The following is a 22547-nucleotide window of genomic DNA, read 5'->3' as shown; positions in this document are numbered from 1 at the left end:
TCGATGGGTAATGGAGGTAGCTATGTACATATACTGTAGTTAGGGGTAAAGAGACTATGCAACAGGATAGATAAAACAGTAGCAGCAGCGTATGTGATGAGTGTGAAAGTGTGTGTTGTCAGTGTGCATGTGTACGCGTGTGTGGGCGTATGTACTGTGTGTGTGTTGGGGTGTCAGTGTAAATATGTGTGAGTGTGTCGGTAGAGTCCAGTGTGTGTGCATGGAGTCAGTGCAAGAGAGTTAGTGCAAAAAAGGGTCAATGCAGGTAGCCCAGGTTACCATTTGATTAGCTATTTAGCAGTCTTGTTTAGAGGTCTTATGGCTTGGTGGTAGAAGCTCTTCAGGGTCTCTTGTTGGTTCTAGACTTAGTGCACTTGTACCGCTTGCCGTGCGATAGGAGAAAGAACATTCTATGGCTTGGGTGGCTGGAGTCTGAAAATTCTTTGGGCCTTCCTCTGACACCACCTGGTATAGAGGTCCTGGATAGCAGGGAGTTCCGCCCCAGTGATGTACTGGGCTGTTCTCGCCACCCTCTATAGCGACTTACGATCGGGTGCCTTGCGGTTGCCGAACCAAGTGGTTATGCAGGTCCCGTTGCTAGGATAGTCTCGAACAGAGCTCGTACAGAGTTCATCCAGTTTGTTCTCCAGGGACAGCACTCCAATACAACAGAGGGCAATGGTGGTTCACCGACGTAGTCGCGTCAGTATGCCCCCTTGCTTGCGTCTCTTTTGCCGCCGCTGCCTCTTTCGAGACCTGGGTATTTAAGGCCTGGTCCGGAGTAAGCAGAATGTCCAGAGCTGCCAACTCGTTGAAATATAAATTTCCCTCCAAATCGAGGTTAGTGATCACTGTTAAGATGTCCAGAAGCTGTTTTTCAGTCATAGGAAATTATGGCGGAGACATTATGTGAGCTGGCGCACACCCAGATTTTTTTTTTTTTGTGTGGAGGTGCTGACTAACGACGAATATAAACTATAAAAATAAATAATACAGAGAGTCGCACACTATTGGGTAAATCACCCAATAAATTACTGGGAGTTGATATATGGAATGTGCGAGTCTATTATTTATTTGTATAGTTTATAGGAGACATTATGTACAAAAGAAGTTAAGATCAGCTTTAAAAAAAAAAGCTGGTAAGACTGCTACTATCCACTTTTCTGGGGGGGGGGGGGGGGGGGGGGGGGGGGGGTTACTAGACTACTAGAACAGGGGGAGACTCAGGCCATTGAGGACGAGAACACTTCACTAACAAACTGACACCCCTTACAACAACACAGAGGATCAACCAAGTTGGATCTCAAAGGCTTCAACAAAAACACACGTCTCTCACAAAGGGATGATTGAGAAAGACTTGCAGAAATTCACTGAGTCCAGTACATACAGTAAGTCGTCATATGACACAGCCCCCATAGCAATGGTGCTCTACAGTGCAGTCCCATTGGAAACCTGCTGTGTACCAGCCAGTGGTGCTCCACACACAGCGTCCGCCTGTCCCTCTCCCTCCATGTTGATTCTGTTGCACTGTGCTCTCCCCCCCCCCCCCACCCCATGGTTCAGCTTCACTTTCGGGGCTCGGGCTAAAGTGCCGAGGCGATAAGAGTGTTTGTCTAACACTCTCCATGTCAAAACACTCATCTATCTTCTCTGTATCTATCCCCACCAGAGAACAACAGACAGACGCTGATAAAATGGCTTTCCCACAAGCCTAGAGTGGGAGAGAGAGGGATGGAGAAAGAGGGGGTGGCAGGGAGAGAGAGGAGTGAAGGAAAGGAAGAAAACAATTCAGACGCAGTAGTGAGAAGGAGATGGGAACGAATCAAGCTTGTGAATGTGTTTTTGAGTGTGTTACTGTGTTAATGTGACCACCGTTTGACTCTGGTTGTCATAAATGGAGCTCATACCACTATATTTGAACACACTGTAAGCTACTGTATGAAACTGCACTGGGCTAACAAACTCATAATTAAACAAACTCCATTGAAAATCTCTGAAGCTAAAATGTATTTGATTCCCATAAAATGTTGAAGACTATACAGGCAATATGCCCATGTCTCTATTAGCTATTAGTCCGTGTTAGTCTTCTGTCCACATCAGTGAGGCTGAAGTCCAGTGTCCAGGCTTGGCCTATCTCCCATCACCCCCTGGTCAGATCACACTGTAACCCCCTAATCTCAATACTCCATCAATGTCCAGTCTGCGGCCCTGTCCCTGGCTGGCCTCGGTCACATGATGCCTTATAAGTATAAAAATAAGTATCATAACAAAAAAGTCTGAAATCACAAATGCTCATATTCCTGCCATCTTTCTGAGCGATACAAAATTAATCTGTACAGGCGCAGTCTGGTTGAAAGGCCCTGTGTGTGTGTTAAAGACCCTCTTTGTTGGGCTCCCAGCCAGTCTCAGTTGCTGGCTCTGTACATGCTGCGCTCTGTACAATGTAAAAAAATATATTTTTTATGTACATCTGCATGGGAATAAAAAGTGACGGATTTATCAATGCATAGTTTACTATGTGTGAGATACACTACTGCCCTAAATGTTTACATTAAGAATCACAGAAAAACATATCAAAAAATTATTTCCGCATGTGATGGCTGAGGGAAAGGTTTCGTGTGTGTGTGTGTGTGTGTATGTATGTCTGCCTTTTTTATTAGTTTTGACCACCACTATTAACCTGATTGTGAAATTGTCTGCTGAGATTTTACCTTTGTGAGGAAATACGAAGAGAGCACACTAAGAGTCAATGTTTAGAACGCCTATTCCCCCTCAGGAGACTGAAATGATTTGGCATGGGTCGCCAGATATTCAAAAAGTTCTACAGCTGCACCATCGAGAGCATCCTGACTGGTTGCATCACCGCCTGGTATGGCAACTGCTCGGCCTCCGACCACAAGGCACTACATCACTGGGGCCAAGCTTCCTGCTATCCAGGACCTTTATACCAGGTGGTTTCAGGAAAAGGCCCTAAAATTTGCCAAAGACTCCAGCCACCCTAGTCATAGACTGTTCTCTCCGCTACCGCACGGCAAGCGGTACCGGAGGGCCAAGTCTAGGTCCAGAAGGCTTCTTAACAACTTCTACCCCCAAGCCATTATACTCCTGAACAGCTAATCAAATGGCTACTCGGACTATTAGCATTGACCCCCACCCCACCCCACCCCACCCCACCCCCACACCTTTTTACGCTGCTGCTACTCTCTGTTTATTATCTATGCATAGACACTTTACCTCTTCCTACATGTACATATTAATTACCTCGACTAACCTGTGCCCCCGCACATTGACGCTGTACCAGTTCACCCTGTATATAACCTCATTACTGTTGTTTTATTGTTGCTCTTAATTATTTGTTATTTTTCAAAAATATATATGTTTATGTATTTTTTTTACTTCAGTTTGAGTAAATACTTAACACTTATTTTTCTTAAAACTGCATTGCTGGTGAAGGGCTTGTAAGTAAGCATTTCACTGTAAGGTCTATACCTGCTGTATTCGGCTCATGTGACAAATAACATTTGATTTGATTTAGAAGCTACAAATATTTGATCCTGCTGCCCGGTCTTCTCCCTCTCTATCATCTGTAACACAGGAAGGCGGCGTCACCTCCTGGATGGCAGGGTCCAGCTCTGAGGTGCCCACGGCCAGCCGCCTGGGCACACCATCCAACCGGCAGGCTTTAAATTAGAGATCAGTTTCATCCTCCCACTGAGGCGGAGGGAGTGATCATGAGGCCCATTTAATCACCGCACATCTGTAATCTCTGCAGGTTAGCATGGCGCTACTCTACGCAGGGCCTCCTCCAGTCCTAATCACTGCTAATTACCACTACCGCCCACCACAAAACCCCATAATGACCTGGGGCTCTTATCAATACTGTTCAATGCCCTGCCGCTCGCCTTTCGGCCTGATACTGGCCCCTCTGTAGAGGCTCTACACCCCCACAGCCCTGTTCAATGCCCTGCCACTTGCCCACTCCGCCTGATACCCTGGCCCCTCTCCTCGCCTCTACACCATATCTATACCCTCACAGCCCTCAACAATATCCCCGGCCTGGACCACAGACATTATCTACGCTGCTGCGTGACCAGTGGCCTCAAAAACACAGGCCTTATCAATAGGGATCTTGCACGACAGAGTCCACATAGACCGAGCGGCCAGCCTTATCAATATAGCTCCACTCTGGCAGTGTCCACACAAAGCCTCATCAATACGGCTGCTTCACCAGCCACTGGGGCGCCCTGTCCGTTTACAACAGCAGACAATAAAACAAACAATCACTCTATCATTAATGAAATGACTAATGCAATTACCCGATGAGTAGAAAGATGGGAATAGAGGTAGGGTAGGTCGGAGAGGAAGGACAGGAGGGTGAATAATGCAACAATGAGGTCATAAATTAGTAACAGAAATACATTTGTGATATACATGTACAATATTTCAAATACATCATTGACCTGGATGTAACCAACAATCACATAACAATCACCAGTTTTATTTTATAGAGACCTTGTATGTTTGTGACCTGTTGTGGCACGTATCCAGACAGACTCACGCAAATTCCCTTCCTCTCTGAACCCTTCAAGAGGAACAAAGGAAACATCACATCTAAGCTGAGAAAAAAAACATACTTATTAACAGACACCTGAAAGTAGTTTGACAAGTCTGTCAAATTGTCATGAGCGCAGTGAACATTGATGTTCTGCCGTTACATGGCCCTATGAGTACCCCAACACCACCAAATTATAAATTATATCATGTTAACGTACTACCTATGACTGTAGTTTATGGTATAGTACTGTAGGGGGACCGGAGTTCAGACTAGATTACCCAAACAATGTTTTGAGACAGACATACAGTACCACTTCCTGGTACAGGTCAAATACATACATACATAGCGTACATTTATCTAGTTATTCTCAACAATTCATGGGACTCTTGGACAGCAATTCATGGTCTAATGGACAAGAACTTTGAGTTATTGAGCAATGAATGACAACATCACCAGCAACGACAATGACCAACATTACATCAGCCAACCTAACCTAGCGTTCTGTTGGTTGTCACGTATGCAAAACAAAATGCATGACCATCTGCACCGTCCAATGGGAGTCGAGCATGCTCACAGGGACTCACCTGATTGGATCTCAATGACTAACAAAAAGCAGTTACACAACCCTAAGTAACAGGTGCTCCCCTATTCCCAAACACCATAGTCTCCTCTATCAAGGCTAATTGATTTTAAAAAACAATTGTTGATATCAAATGAGCACATCGCTGCGGAGCCATTGATTTTTTTGACACAGTACAACAGGAAATCTTTATCAGGGCCGTACTACAACCCGCGCTAATAGGTGGGGTTTAACCTCTGCTGAATGACAAATCCCAGAGCTTTCTTCCCCACTCACTCAGCATGGGGACTCCCTCTCTGCTCTGCCCTGTAACTCCCAACTGAGGAAAGAAGATGGGCCCCTATCGGTAAATCAAAATCAAATGTTATTTGTCACATGCTTTGCAAACAACAGGTGTTGACTAACAGTGAAATGCTTACTTACGGGTCCTTTTCCAACAATGCAGAGTTAAAGATTAAAATAAAAAGATAACATAAAAATAGATGGTGACACGAGGAATAAATACACAGTGAATAACAAATAAAAATAAGGAGTAAAAATAACATGGCCATCTATATACAGGGAGTACCAGTACAGAGTCGCTGAACAGGGGTACAAGGTAATTGGAGGTAGCTACTGTATAGGTAGGTATAAAGTGACCAGGCAACACGATAGATAATAGACTGAGGAACAAAGGAATGCCAAATCATTTCAGCCTCCTGAGGGGGAAGAGGCGCTGTTGTGCCGTCTTCACAACTGTGTGGGTCTGTCTGGACCATGTAATTCCTTAGTGATGTGAACACTGAGGAAGTTGAAGTTCTCGACCCGCTCCACTACAGCCCTCATAGATGTGGATGGGGACGTGCTGGCCGCTCCGTTTCCGGTAGTCCACAAACAGTTTCTTGGTCTTGCTGACGTTGATGGATAGGCCGTATTCCTGACACCACATTGCCAGGTCACTGACCTCCTCCTTACAGGCTGGCTCATCGTCGTCGGTGATCAATCCTATCACCGTCTGGCCGTCAGCAAACTTAAAGATGGTGTTGGAGTTGTGCGCAGCCACGAAGGGTTAGGGATAGGATGAACATTTCAGTGAAGACACACGCACGCATGTCCTGTCCCCGTGGCCTTGTGAATGTTAACTCTTACTCATATCGGAACAGCTGGTGCTCTCATGCATGGTTCTATGTTTCTTATCGGGAAGTGAGCATAGAAGGCATTTATCTCATCTGTTAGGCTCATGTCGCTGGGCAGCTCGCAGCTGGGTTTCCCTTTGTAATCCGTGGTAGTTTGCAATCCCTGCCACAACCTTTGAACATCAGAGCCGGTGTAGTAGGATTCGGTCTTAGTCCTGTATTGACGCTTTGCCTGTTTGATGGCTCGAAGGTCGAAGCAGGATTTCTTATAAGTGTCCGGATTAGTGTCCCACTCCTTGAAAGCAGCAGCACTAGCCTTTAGCTCAGCGCAGATGTTGCCTGTAATCCATGACCTCTGGTTGGGGTATAAACATACGGTCACTGTGTGGACGACGTCATTGATGCACTTAATTAAGCCGGTGACTGATGTGGTAAACTCCTCAATCAGATGTGTCCCGGAACATATTCCAATCTGTGCTAGTCCTGTAGTTTACCATCCACTTCAATGGATCATTTCCGTATTGAGCGCGTCACTGGTACTTCCTGTTTGTGTTATTGCATGTAAGCAGGAATCAGCAGGATAGAGTTATGGTCTGATTTGCCAAACAGAGGGCGAGGGAGAGACTTGTATTAGTGTTTCTGTGTGTGGAATAAAGGTGATCTAGAGTTGCCACCTCCAGTTGCACTGGTGACATGCTGGTAGAAATGTAAAAAAACTGATTTTAGTTTCCCTGCATTAAAAACGTCTTGACGATGTATATCCATGTCCTCGTTCAGCCACGACTCTGAAAAACATAATGTTTTTCAGTTCCAGTTGATAGGATAGTCTCGAACGGAGCTCATCCAGTTTGTTCTCCAGTGATTGCACTTTTGCCAGCTGCTATCCACTGCAGCGCCACAGGAGGCCTACGTTGCAGGCTTGGAGAGACCACTAGAATTAATAGTATCAATACCTGCCTGTGTGTATGAGACAGACAGACACAGAGAGATGCGGAGACAGAGAGAGAGTTTTGAAACTTCTGTATATGTAATGTTTACTGTTAATTTGTATTGTTTATTTCACTTTTGTATATTATCTACCTCACTTGCTTTGGCAATGTTAACACATGTTTCCCATGCCAATAAAGCCCCTTGAATTGAATTGAATTGAGAGACAAGAGAGAGAGAGAGAGAGACGGGAGAGAGAAACAAGAGCGAGGGAGACACAGGAGAGAGAGACGAGAGAGAAAGCCCACTCCTCCAGTCAGGGTAGAGAAAAGGCGTGGTTTTCCACCTACACTCTAACAAGAAACATTTCCATGATCATCCAAGCAGACCCAGAGTCCCTTCGGGTCCAGTAGCGGTTCAGTTGAAAATATACACATTTCTGGGATATGCATCTCATGCTCAGGACGCAATCATTTCCATTTTACCCTCTGTTGCACAGCAAAGATAAGACACCTGCATTGCCACGCTAATCAGATGAGCTTCAACAGAACTTTATCATTGACATTTACGACTGTTTACCCAACTAATTTCTTTTAACTGCACTGCTGAACTTTTATCAGCAAAATACATACCCTAGGAAAGAGCAGATGCCAAACATGCAAATTCCAAATATGTGAAATAAGATAAAATAACTTAAAACAAAATGGGGAACATTACTGTAAGCCAGGGTGGCAAGACAGTGTTGACAAAATATACTCCTGGGAATACAGACAGAAATGAAGAATGCTGACATTCACATGCAAAACTTCATTTCGAGTTCAAAGCCCAGTGGTTGAATGTGTTTACTTGCAATAAGAGCCTGTGATTGAGATACATGACTAGTAACACCCTTGTCTGAGTTTATGCTTCAAGTATACTTTATCACTCTAAAAACACAGCCAGCTGTGAGTCCAAGGTTATGTAAAATAGAAACATACAAAAAGGACAAGCACTGAATGTCATCATTAATAGTGGCTATGTGCAATGTACTTCCTGTGTCTCCAGGAGGCTGTACCAACAGGGGGCACTGTAAAACAGAGAGCAGCCTCATTAGGGTCAAGGGCAGCAGCAGTAGGACTGGAGGGTCACAGACAGGGGAGAATGGTTAGATCTGATCAAGACACCATTACTACCCCTGATCTCCCCCCCCCCCCCCCCCACATACAGAGAGAGACAGAGTGTGTGTGCGTGTGCTTGTGTGTATATATGTGCGTGTGAGCTCAATCTCGATTCATTATTTGCCTCCATCTCTTACAGCCTCCCCTTCCTCCACTGCTACCCTTTTAGAAATTGAAAGTAGAGACCTTCCAGAAACTCTCCCTGATAATCACACATAAATTAATTAGAAAATGTTTCTTGACATTCTCTCCGCATAGATGGAGGGAAAAAAAGACTCGGGCAAAGCCACAAAATTAATTGTACGGTATGTGACTTCGATAATTAATTCAATCATTAATTCATGTCTTCTTTAACAACTCCTTCTGGCTTCATGAAGGACATTTCAATCATAGCTATATCAGGATGTAGACTTGGAAAGTGAGTGTTCTAGAATGAAGCTACTGTAAACGGTCAGGGCCATGTACAGATCCACTAGCTAGAAGTTAGAAGGCCTAAGGCGCTATAATAATAGCGCACAAGGATGTGAAACAACGTGCCGTAAAATAAGAGTCCTTTTCTTCCACTCTGGTTTGTGTCTGTACTTTAAAAGAGCAAACCATTTTTAAACATAATGCTGCTTCCTGTAATAAATCTATACAGAAATCACAGGCAGTGGTGTAGTGGAGGGTAAATGCAAGTAAATGCAGTTTACCCACCTTTTTCCCCCCGTCTCCCAACAGTTTACCCACCTTTCGCAGAAAAATGCATTAAAAGAATAGGAAGCGTTCTTTTTGTCACTGCGACCGGTGAGCAGAGTCACCCACCTATTTGTTGACCACTACATTACTGATCACGGGTAAGAAAAGGGAAGTATTAATGGGCTAACAGAGGAGAGACAATTGAATCTGCTCTTGTTCCACTTCCTAAAATGGCTACTTTGTTCCTACAGTATTAACGGCAGCTTTTGTTAGAGGAGTGTGTCAGAAAAAGTGTCAGAAATTCCCATTTCCTGGTGTTAATTCATTGAACCAAGCTGGAGGAGGTAACTACTGTATTGACTTTCAATCATTCCAGAGATACTTCCATTTGGGCACACCAAGCCAACGATGCATTTCAGAAAATGCATCACCCTCTCCAAGTTCACCACAGTACAGTACATGTGACAATGCTCTTTCCCGTGCATGAAATCTCATCACACACATCAGATCTAAACCATATAAAAACATTCAGTATAGTGGAGCAGTGAGCTGGAGTGGGAAGTTGGTGTGAGTCTGGCAGTGGAGAGATAGAGGACAGGAGGGGGAAAGAACAAACTGAAACACAGGGTAGGAAGGACAGGATGTGGGCTAGCACTGCTGAGAAGCCAGGCATCTGATAGGGTTGTAATCACCATGGCTCTGTCCCGGCAGCAGGCGCTAACACATCGGCGATGGGAGCAGCTGGGCTGATAGGGCCTGGACAGCACTGAGAAATGTTCCTTTAGATTATACCCCTCGCCTATCAATCATCACGAGGGGAACAGAGTGACACAGAGACAGGGCCAGTTGAGAGAGAGCGAGAGGACAGGGGTGGGGTTCAAGAGGAACGGAGATAGAGGGGGTTGTTAAGGCTTAACTACAGTTGCTCCTTCATTCTAGATAAATACACCAAAGCAGGTCCATCATTAAATAGTGAGCTTATTATTTTACCACAGTGAAACAGACATGTAATGGCTACCATATTTATTCACAGGAACAGATTTGCTTATGACGGCAGAGTGACAGTCAGCCACACACAAACAGTAGAATTGTTCATGTGACACACATTGGGTTGCTGTTGCAGTTTCTTCTCAACCACAGCGGTCCCACAAGCCCATCGCACCACCCTGAGGTTACAGTAGAGAGAGAGCAGGTGTGGAACCTCTACTGTATGTACTGTACACAGGCCTCCAGAAGGCCCAGTAACCAATCAAAGTTACTACAGGGCAATTCCACAGTAACAGAATGATGCTTTGACACCATTTTTTTTTTTTTACTTTAAAATGTATGCCAAACAAAAACCATTACTTTCAAAGTTTAACAAAACCATACAACTCCATACATGTGAACTACTTTTGACAATTTCTACTGAAAATTTTACAAAACATTTTTTTGTTGAAGAACTGTGCAGTCACCCTTAGATTTTTATGCAACCACTTTTTCCAAAAAAGATTCAAACATGTTGCAGAAAGAACGGGGTGTCAGCTATGGCATGGCACCTTAAGTTTGCAAAATATATATTTTGGTTATTGAACTAAAGCAAGTGAAGTTGATTTAAACAGAATTACGGTAACGGAATTACAACACGGGTCCCTGATCTGTACTACACAAGAAATGCATAAATATGGATATGAATGTCATTCTCCTCATGTTTCACAAGTAATTTGGACATCCCAACACAGCATAGTAGAGTACAGTAGAGTGCAGTACAATATAGCACAGCAGAGTAGGGTAGAGTAGAGTTCAGCACACTACTTTTATTTACTGTACTATACTCACTACTTTACTCTACTGTGCTATGCAAACTTGTGAAACATACATCTACAATAGGTTCAGATTTGGTCCAGTCCAGTCAGGCCAAGGTGGACTGACCAAATTTCAAATACTTTTCAACGTCCATGGACGTCCGGTGCTCAATGTGTGAGGATGCTGGTTACAGTAAATGGAAAGAGAGGAGGCTAATGGGTAGGTGTCAGTAAGAGCTGGAAGAGGTCACATTAACTGGAGAGTGAGAGAGAGAGAGTGTGAGAGAGAGAGAGGAGTTGTCCACTGTTTTATAACTCTTGGTTTGACTACCTGATGACAGAAAGAAAACAGTTATGAGCTGAACAGTGTGTCAATTCAGTTGCACTAATTCCGTGACCGATTTCTTGGTAATTCCGTTACCAATTTGATAACGAATTACAAGTTTTAATCACTTAATAATTCATTTAAAAAAATGATATTAGTAAAATCACTATAACTAATTGGTAGGTCTACCTGTTACTGTGAACTTTCATTATCCTGCTTCCTCATGAGGGAGATCAATTTGAAAATATCTTAAAGACATGTGGGTTTTTGGTAACAGAATTACAAGGCACAAGGCAATATTTCTTAAACTTAGAGGGTAAACAATTTGTCCAAAATGAAATATACGTATTGATATTAGTTGGCAGGGGTCTTTAAGTCAACATTATTATGTTCTGATGTATTTCTGATACCTTTTAAGACTTTTTCTGGTAGATGTTTTCTAAGACCCTTTTCCATCTGTTTATCCAGAAATCAAAGCCTTTACTTATGGCACATTTTTTAATTGGAAAATGGTTGAAAATTGAATCTATGCCTTAATTTCCCAAAAATATAGGCTCTTAGCTTTCATTTGACACCCAATTTGATATTCTCCTATGAACTTCACATGTAGGCAGTGGCGTGTATTCATGGATGCCAAGGGAAGCAAGGCTTCAACAAATATTTGACCAATAAATAAATAAATAAAATAAATAATATTTAGTCTCTCTGTGTTTTCATAAGTTTCTGGCAATTTGGAAGTGGCTGAATCTCACCGGAGAAATCATCCGAGCGAGGGAAACAATGCCCCTCTGTCTCAGCATGTGTAGCCCATGTATCTGATTCTCTCTGGACCAAAAGAGTATAACATGTTGCCGGCGTAGCATTTGATTGATTAACTGATGCCAGCAAGAATTTGGCCTCCCTTGATTATTTTTTTTGCCAATCAGCTTTGAGCTGAGCTCAACTGTGGGATGTTCCGGTGCAGCAAAACACCCCCCAAGGGAGGCCAGTTTGGATTTGGCTTCAGACCAATCAAATCACGTATCTGTTTCTAGTCTGCTTGTGTTGATGTCCTGTAGTAGCTAGCTTCTAAAATCGTCCCTTTCCTAAGCCATGGATGGAGATGAGGAGTTGGACTTGTGGTTTTGACGTAATTCTCTGTACAGGCCAATGATTATGACAGCGATTCTGATCTAACCATAAATGAATATGTTGTGCCACTGGCCTGAGACAAGTTCAATATGCAGCCTAGATGTAGCTTAGTAGGCTCACATTAACTAGATAACTAGCTAGCTTAGCTGGTTAATTGTTGCCCATACGAGGAAGTCAGGCTAGCAAGCATTTTAACTAGGTAGCCTATGACAAAAAATAAATAAAAGTGTACTGTATGACAGAGCCATAGACCGGTTTGCCAACATGAAAAAGAGGATGCCATTGGCATTTAACTAGTCTACAAGTAGGGTTAGTCAACATTTTTGTTTAAGCGCGCACACACACACAAAAATACAGAAATATTTTTACTGGCTTGGCCTGCTCAGTGATTTTACCTATGCACCGCTACTGCATGTAGGTGCTCATGGGTCCTTTTCGATGGAAATGCCCTGAATCAACATGTCCAATGGGCATAGAGTATCTGAAAGGCAAACAAACCTCTGGGAATGAGTAAGAAATAGCTTCTGAATGATAAATATAATCTGCTGTAATAGACAGGTTACAGAGAAGCCATGAGAAAAAGGTCTAGTAATGAGTGGTTGGCTTTCTATACACCAGTCTGCTGTGTGCTCATTATAAGAACATATCAAGAGACCAATATTTCCCTTAGACACACATTCTCGGCCTCACCCCAGAGGGCGAAACACACTCCCTCACCCTATCCCCACACTCCTACTCCTCAATCCCTACCCCTCAAAAGTGATGTCAGACCACAGTCAAATGTTTATGATGTGACGGAGACAACGGTCTACAGAAATGTCAATAGACCAACCGTAAACCAGCCTTAACGCTGGACCCCCCCCCCCCCAGCCAAGACATGCTGTAGATATACACCCACACCGTTGCAGAAATTCATAGAAATGAAAACTGTACCACCACAATCAGTACACTTCAACCATGAAAGAATCACTTTGATTGGTGGTCACAGCAAACTAAGTGTTCTTGTCCTTAGAATCATCATCTAGGTCAGTACAAACTGATACTTTCGGTAACAAAGTATTGTCCTAAAAAAATAACAGATTTTGTGATAGTATTAGAAATCAACAAAAATACCAAACAGAAAATAGCTACACAACATTATGCAAATGTATTATTACTGCACTTGATACCTCCACTGCCTTCTGCCTTTCGTGACACACAAGGAATAAGCTGAAAAAAACCCTCAAAAGTAAAACCGCTTTATCGCAACCTGATACACAACTAAACTTGAATAACTTCTCATTTGATGGATATCTTTACAGAGAAATAAAGCAACTTGCAAAATAATAAAAAAGCAAAGCACACAAGGAACATTTTCCAGATAACATTACTGCCTTTAATATTATGCATGGTGATAGAAAAAGGTCTCCGTCACAGGAGATTACAGTCCCCAAAACTGCTAAATATAAGGCATGTTCAAAACCTTGCTGTTAGGTACATGAATTTGCTTTATAAATTCACATAAAACCATATATCATACGCAGATTTAGAAACAGACATCATAATAATCATACTTTTTTATAGTCATGATTAAAACTACTTGTCTTTAATACTTTCTTGGCATACCTGTAAGGAGCCATGTCAGTTCTACCTCTGCCTTTTCCACTTTAGTTCTGCTCATCGCTCATCCCCCTGCTCCCTTCTCGCCCTCTAATCCCCTCTACGGAGCTCTCCTATAGAGGGATATGCAGATTCAGTCACTCTCTGCTGACAGAGAGACAACCTAACCCACTATACACACCTTCATATCAGGACCACTCCCTCCCTGCCTCTCACCCACCACCACCGCTGCCCAAAATAAATTATCATAATTTATATGCCATTGATAATATGCATATTACTATGTCACTCCATGGTCCTTCATAATTAAATATTATTAAAAAATCCACCACGCCTGGTAAATAATTATTATTATTACGTTGCCATAATAATTTATTATTGCGGGTAATTTGAATAACTCTGGAGGATAAGGATAGAGGAAAATGCTAGCAAGGCAGGTCTGCTGGATTTCTCCAGGTCCGATTGCGCAGCTCAGTGACACTCAGTCTGTTCTGTTCTGTATGTGGAGGAGAGAGAGCCAGGAGTGACAGTCCGTGAGCCGCGAGGGATTACGGTGACGGCTATTTGCATATCAAGAATTTTAAGCAGAGAGGAAAATATCAAACCCTCCAGCCAGCAAGGTCATTTAAGAGACACATTTTTTCTCTTCGTCATTTATTTTGCATATCATGCAGCAGGACACATCCTAGATTAAAAAGCCGCTTTACCGTATCATACTATCCCTGCCAGACACTTGGTCCCAGCCACCGCCTTCCATTCTACAACACCACACCCTCATCAAACTCTATATCACACACACCAACTCCATTACAGAGAAATACAACCATAGACACACACCTCATCTTCCAGGTGGCCTGAAAAATATAGCAAGAATATAATTTGTTAAATAAATATTTGAGCTAGTGTAAGCCTTTTCCTACAGCATCCAACTTCTTTAAATATTGCTTATTATCAAAGCATATTTTAATGTTCATGCTTTTCACTATCAATTAATGTCACAAAGGCAATGTATTGATAGTTATTGACAGTAAACAGGATTTTTTTTATTTTTATACTGCTTGATAACTATCGTCTATAGTCATATCACTCAGTTGGATGAAAGTGTAGGCTACACCCATATGATAACCACTTATCATATGGTCCTACCAGGGAAAAAACACACTAATCACACTTTACAGGAAGATAATATAATGGCTTTCTGATGGGAAGTGTCAAATTTTATTTTCTAATAACAGGAAACGAATGTGGTCGACTAATATAGGCATGGGAAGAATTAAAATCCTTATTTTCAGCAATTACAATATGAGTCTTCCTTCTGTTCGTTTGAAATGTAGTGTCAGAGCAGTGGTAATGACACAGACACAATGCAATGTAATTTACAGGAACGAAACAGATTTAAAAAATATAAAAATCCTTTCTATAAAGAATTGCTAACGTAATAATCATTACCAATATTTCTACACTGTAAATGAACGACAAATATTCATGATTGTGTTCATCATTGACTCATTATGGCATAGAGAGAGAGCGAGAAGACTGCGAGGACCTGAAGACATCAGTCATGGAGACAGAATATATCAAATTTCTCACATGAAGCGTGGCTGCCATGACATGGACATCTAGAAAGCACAGAAATTGAGGGCAAGCACCAATCTCTGGCAGACAGGAGCATGACAGTCTGCATTTGTGAGGAGGAAAATAGTTAAGTTGGACAGCTTGTGAGAGCGACAGAGAGAGACGGAGAGAGGGAGGGGGAAAGAGAGAGTAAGAAGGAGAGGGAGATGTCTGTGGTGAGGATCTGACCAGACCCTGCTCTCTAGTGTAAACCACCCCCAAATCCCTGTACCCAGACGGACAGCCAGACATACAGCCAGGAGGTAGACAAAAAAACAGATTTGCTGCTAGAAAGTTCTGTATCTTCAGTCTGATCCGAAAACAGGGGTAAACTAAGTGACAGTGAGAAATGAGCAGAACGCTAAGACAAAGAAGAATGAGATTAAAGCCTTTTCCATATGAGAAAATGTTCCTCTCCCAGAGACTTGTGAGAAATCGCTGATGGAGACTAAACGAATGTATGAACAAGACTACGTTCACCATGTCTCCATTCCTGACATTCAGAAGAAGAAAAAACAAAAGGGAAGTGCATGTCTGGGTTTGGGGGGTTGTTAGTTGTGATGGGGGATTGTGGGGGGGGGGGGGGGGGCTTGATGATAAGGGAAAAATTCAGACCGGTCAAAGTTTCCCTTTTGCCAATCGTGCTCCTGATAAAGACAGCGCCTGCTCCAGTACTGATAGAAGGGCTATCTCTCGCTCGTTCCCCCTCTCTCTTGCTCTCCCGGCAGTTAGTTTGTGAGGAAAAAAGCCTATCACACTAACATCACTGTGCTGCCATCAACCAGCAACCACACAGCAATTAATATCGCTCCAATTACTGTTAAAGGGACAGGCTGGGACATGACGATAATGAAAACATCCTCAACTAAAATAATTAAAAAACACTGCCATACTCACTTGATGGGCACACACACACTCACGCCACACACTCACGCACACAGTTTGAAAATAAGTATGAAAGATAGATCCTATAGTAATCTCCTTACATTATTTAACTGAACAGAAGAAAAATAAAACAGCTATGACAAGAGGGAGGGAAAAAAATATGATGGCAATTGCTTGTTAAATCCTCTGTGCCATGTTTGTGCTCTCAGATGGGTTTTTGAATAAATTCCCATTGGTCACATTAATGGCTGCCTCTCCCAAACAACAGCCTGGGCACATCACACCATCTACACAATAACACAGCAACTTAAACACACTCACACTTACTTTACAAAACAAATACACAGCCCTCAGTCAAGACCACTATGACACAAAAACAAACATTACACACACCACACAATAAACAAGACAAACTAGACATGGATTCACAGTCTCTGACTAGTCGGACAGACAGACAAACTGACTCACCTGGACCCCTCCAATGTAGACAGTCTTCCTCCTCTTCCATCTCCTCCTCAGTGTGTGTTGGACCTTTCTCCTCCTCCTCATCCTCATCATCATCAGGTGCACAAAGGGATTCATGTGTCCTTGGCTCTGTTGAAAGAAGAGGGCATCAGAACAATGAGACATCTATTCAAACAACATGGTTGGTGCATTAAACATTATATATGGATCATATTATAATAATATGACGTTACACAGAGACATGAAAATAAACACTATTCAGAAGAGGATAGATGGCCATCCAGTGGCTATTTATCCACTTTCGTCTTATTCAACCTGTGTGAGTGTGTGTCATAGTTACCACCGCTCTGATATCCAAAAGTTATTTCCAGCTGTATGTAATAACACAAAAAACGTTCTGGGCTAATAACGTAAGAAATAACAAACCATTTTTATTTTTTTTGCAAAGTTGTTTAGGAGCTAGAAGCAGAGCTGCCATGTCTATCAGCGCCATCCATCCAGAGGACAGGACACTGTGTGTGTGTGTGTGGCGCTCGCAATTCGTCACACTTGAGTGTGTATGTGTGTGTACAATGGGTCTACTCCACACATACTTCCTCATCATTGGCGGTTCCTGTCTGTTGATCAAAGCCCTCAGAATAAAGCCTCCATAGCTGTGTAACACAACACCTCAGCACGGCGATGGACCCTTTGATTCTCCAAGCGACACCACAGACAGAAAACCTCATTAGAGACGATGTCTAGTGATCTCTCCCTCTCTGCCTCTGTCGCATAAAGTCAAACCACCTCCAACAAAGACACAGACGGAGTATACACTCTAATCACGGTCATCAATATCCCTGTCTGTCTTTGATGAAGGTGATTACTGAATCTCTCTCTCTGATCAGTGTTCACTGTGTAGGGAGAACTCTGAACCTCCTCTTTGACTTTGGTATCATACACTTTACTTCCACTGTGTTCCTACCTAGCAGAATGGGCTGATTATTAGCCATTAGCTTAATCAGAGGGACTCTCCCGCCCCTGCCCCCCCACCTTCTCCCCTTCCCCAAATCCCTCCCCATCAACCCACCCCGATAACACCTCGGCCTTGTGCACAAAGGGCATGTTTACCATTGCATTCTTGCTCAGATAAACAGCGATAGCTCTCGATCGATACCCAGCCATAAACGTCCGCCCACGTGACGCCCTCAGAGAGGTGCTGTTATTAATGTAACAGTTGAAGATTAGATCTGTATCGTCAAAAATAAAAATCAACCATTGCCTGCCCCCTCCTCCCTAAAACCCACCCACCCCGTCCAACTCTCCATCGTACCCCACACACACACACACACTCAGCCTGTCCCAGCACATCAGCCCGACACTACTAACCCTCCCTCCCTGCCTAAACAGTCCCATTATTTTCAGCTATAAATCACATTGAATGGCATATTGATTTTATCATGCAGCGCTCAGCTGGGGGAGTGGAGCTGGAACCACAGTTATTGCGTTTAATATTATCAATATTATCTCCCATATCATCTGAGCCGAGGAGGCAGGTATCAGGAGTCGACGACAGAGACTTTCTGCCGCCCCCTCCTCCCCCCTCTCTACCTCCTCCCCTCTTTCTCTGCCTCCCCCCACCCCGCAACCGAGACAGCCTCTATCAATCTGATAAGCAGAACTTCCCCTGTCACACCTGCAGGGCAAAGTCACCCAACAACCTGAACTTCTAAACCCAGACTCCTCTTTCTCATCCCCAACTCACTGTGTGTCCTCCCCCCTACTGCATTGTTGACCTCTGCTCTTAACTCATGTTAACTCACTGGTGAACTCCACTGGTTCCCACAGAAACAAAAACAGGGATGCTACTTGAGCGCAAAGGCCCTGTGAAGAGAAAGAGTTATTTGGACCAGCAGTGTTGGTCTCTCTTACTCACTAGTTTTGACAACCATATTTTTTATTATCCTAATAAGGTCTCAGACAAGGGTCCTTGTTTCAGTAAGAGTTCCTGTATTCACCTGTAGACCATAGATCTCATCAAACACTGAGAATAAAGGAACATTGAAAGGAAGCAGTCACACCACGACCGAGACAGATGGATTGAGCAGATGAGTAGCGTATGTGTGTGTGCATGTGCAAAGGTGCATTCTTTGTTCATTGCAAATGAATATATTTGTTTTCTGTCTAGAAGATGAACACAGAGCGGGTCCTGTTACTGGTAGAATGTGTTTTTCTCTCTAAGTTATCAGGAGCTTATCGCCTGTGTCTCTCTCTCTCCCAGATGGTGGATAAGGGACCTTGCCTTTATTAGCCAGCGCTGGCCCGATAAAGACCTGGTATTGATCCCAGGTTGAAAGAGCAGGTCCGTCAAACACGGCTGATTTACAGAGAGCTGATAATGGCAGGACCGGGCAACCGAGGAACCAGAGAGCGAGCTAAATCAACAAGGTGACGTGTCGCTTTTCTCCATTCAGTTTGGGGGAGGAGACAAAGACACAACAGAAAACACAAAAATACAAGCTTTATTTGTCTCTGAAATGTAATCGACGTTCTATTCTTCTCCATCACGCACGCACGCACGCACGCACGCACGCACGCACGCACGCACGCACGCACGCACGCACACACACACACACACTTAATTCTCTCATCCTCACCTGCAGCACACAAGCTGAAACCAACACACAACCCTGGGTAATCTATAATCTAGTCTCGATTAACACCTGACAGAATTTCCATGGGTTTCTCAAACCAAGCCAACCAGCTTATCACTCCATCCCAAAATTTCACAAGAGCAGGATTTTTTTTTAAAGAAATACAGAACTCTGTAATAACTCAAAAGAATATGATTCGAAGATAGCCCTATTTAGTAAAAGACAAAGTCCATATTATGGCCAGAACAGCTCAAATAAGCAAAGAGAAACAACAGTTCATCATTACTTTAAGACATGAAGCTCAGTCAATTGGGAACATTTCAAAAACTTTGAAAGTTTCTTCAAGTGCAGTTGCAAAAACCATGATGGAACTTGCTCTCATGAGGACCACCACAGGAAAGGAAGACCTCTGCTGCAGGGGATAAGTTTATTAAAGTTTATTAAAGTTACCAGCCTCAGAAATTGCAGCCCAAATAAATGCTTCACAGAGTTCAGAGTTCAAGTAACACACATCTCAACATCAACTGTTCAGAGGAGACCGTGTGAATCAGGCCTTCATGGTCGAATTGATGCAAAGAAACCACTACTTTCTATTTAATTTTTTTATTTAAACTTTATTTAACTAGCCAAGTCAGTTAAGAACAAATTCTTATTTTCAATGACAGCCTAGGAACAGTGGGTTAACTGCCTGTTCAGGGGCAGAACGACAGATTTGTACCTTGTCAGCTCGGGGATTTTGCAACCTTTCGGTTACTAGTCCAACGCTCTAACCACTAGGCTACCCTGCCGCTTACTTAAGGACACCAATAAGAAGAAGAGACTTGCGTGGGCCAAGAAATACAAGCAATGGACATTAGACTGGTGGAAATCTGTCCTTTGGTCTGATGTGTCCAAATTTGAGATTTTTGGTTCCAACCGCCGTGTCTTTGTGAGATGCAGAGTAGGTGAGATGCAGAGTAGGTGAACGAATGATCTCCGCATGTGTGGTCCCACCGTGAAGCATGGCGGAGGTGGTTTGATGGTGGATTGCTGGTGACACTGTCTGTGATTTATTTAGAATTCAAGGCACACTTAACCAGCATGGCTACCACAGCATTCTGCGCGATATGCCATCCAATCTGGTTTGCGCTTAGTGGGACTATCATTTGTTTTTCAACAGGACAATGACCCAAAACATCTCCAGGTTGGGTAAGGGCTATTTGACCAAGAAGGGGAGTAATGGAGTGCTGCATCAGATGACCTGGCCTCCACAATCACCCGACCTCAACCCAATTGAGATGGTTTTGGATGAGTTAGACCGCAGAGTGAAGGAAAAGAAGCCAACAAGTGCTAGGCATATGTGGGAACTCCTTCAAGACTGTTGGAAAAGTATTCCAGGTGAAGCTGCTTGAGTGTGCAAAGCTGTCATCAAAGCAAAGGGTGGATACTTTGAAGAATCTAAAATGTATTTTGATTTGTTTAACACTTTTTTGGTTATTACATGATTCCGTATGTGTTATTTCATAGTTTGTCTTCACTATTATTCTACAATGCAGAAAATAGTAAAAGAAAGAAAAACCCTTGAATGAGTAGGTGTCCAAACTTTTGGCTGGTACTATATGTACATGTGAAATTATCTTTTCAACATTCATTGATTGTGTGCCCCTATTCTGTATAGTTTTGGTTAACAATTAACAAGTAGTGGGATTTTAGGATATGATGAGTTTATGGGTAATAGTGGTTACATAGCACTGGCAGTTGATTTGAGAGAGTATAGAACTTATTATCCAGGAACCACATAAGGTATATTTAATAAAGAAATCATAATGAGTAGGCGGAATCAATCAAATCATCAATGCAAATATTGAATAATAGAGTCAACATAACAGCCGCAGTCATACCTACTGTAGTGAAGACAGCCGAGAAGATAAATAATTACTAGAAAAAATATGACAGACCTAGACAGAAGACTGAGGAGTGAGACGACGCTATCAATATATCTCCAAGATCCTGGTGCCATCACAGAAGACAACCATTGTATGAATCAACTGAAATGATGAGCTCACCACAGATAGTTCCACAGAATGAAACAGGGCACTTGCCAAGAAGTGTTCATGCCCTGGGGCAGAATCAAATGCAATGGTTCAGTGAGGAAAACCAGGGAACTGCCAATGGCAGTAGTATTTGAGTGGCATATGAGCCGTTTGGCAATAGTGTCAGAGAGTCAGGTCATTCACAGCAAGCTACAGGACCAGCCATGAGCTAAAACGTGAGAAGCAGTGGATCTGCTCAGATGCCACCAGGTACTCACTGAGTTGTGTTGCATGGTTATAAGAGGATAGCTGTATGTTTCTCAGTGCTGCCCCGGGCTGAGAGAGCTCACCTTCATTGTACAGGGGGGTATATGGTGGTGTACTGGAGCTGTCACATTCTGCTGAGTCCGAGGCTCCGCCCTCATCGCCTGATAGGCTGACGTCGTCAGGTGCGTTGTCCTCACCACCCTCCAGGTCGCCAATAGAACCTTACAGAAGAAACAAGAGGGAACATTTAATTGAATTGAAAATCTTTATATGAAGGCATTAACCACTAACCCACAGCACAATAACATCAGGTGAAGGAATCCATACCCCAATTCATGACTATATATTTAGCCATTTGAATGAAATACAGTGAAACTAGAATATTGTGCTGTCACTCCTCAGTAGAGATTACTGAACAGAAAGCTCTGAAGTGATTACATTTTTCATTTCATGTCCCTTGTAAAATTGATCTCATGGAATTAGGAGTGCCCCAAAAAATTAAGGATATCAAATTCTGCACAACAGATTCAGTAATGTGTGAAGAAATGAAGTGCTATTCCCTGAATGCACCATTTTTAATACATTTTATATTTGGTACACTAAAGCGGTTTTACTAATGTCATAAGATAATTAACTCACACCTGATATTGTATTTCTATAATCCCTGCTGACTACCTGCCGATTATGTTGCTGAGCTATTTTAGACCGGTGAGGATAGCCTAAATTAAAGCATAATAATATCATGCTTTAATAATAATAATGCTAATAATGCTTTAAAATAATAAAATTAATTGATATGCATTCTCCTAATAATTATAAT

At 42.8% G+C, this 22547-nt stretch overlaps 1 protein-coding gene across 2 annotated transcripts in view; it reads right to left on the bottom strand.

Annotated features, from left to right (window-relative positions):
- The window catches only part of LOC120066215 (zinc finger protein ZFPM1-like), an 81159-nt gene that overhangs the window by 20505 nt on the left and 38107 nt on the right, over positions 1–22547 (bottom strand). For both annotated transcript variants that reach the window (XM_039017422.1, XM_039017423.1), the window contains exons 2-3: positions 21811–21948; positions 16819–16944 (exon numbers count right to left, since the gene is read on the bottom strand). In XM_039017422.1, the coding sequence (XP_038873350.1) occupies positions 16819–16944; positions 21811–21948 (264 nt within the window). The remainder of the gene's footprint in view (positions 1–16818; positions 16945–21810; positions 21949–22547) is intronic.

This window comes from Salvelinus namaycush, chromosome 21, assembly GCF_016432855.1.
Source record: "Salvelinus namaycush isolate Seneca chromosome 21, SaNama_1.0, whole genome shotgun sequence".
Classification (NCBI taxonomy): Eukaryota; Metazoa; Chordata; class Actinopteri; order Salmoniformes; family Salmonidae; genus Salvelinus; species Salvelinus namaycush.
Note: the sequence above shows the minus strand (reverse complement) of the source record. Positions and strands in the feature narration are given on the sequence as shown.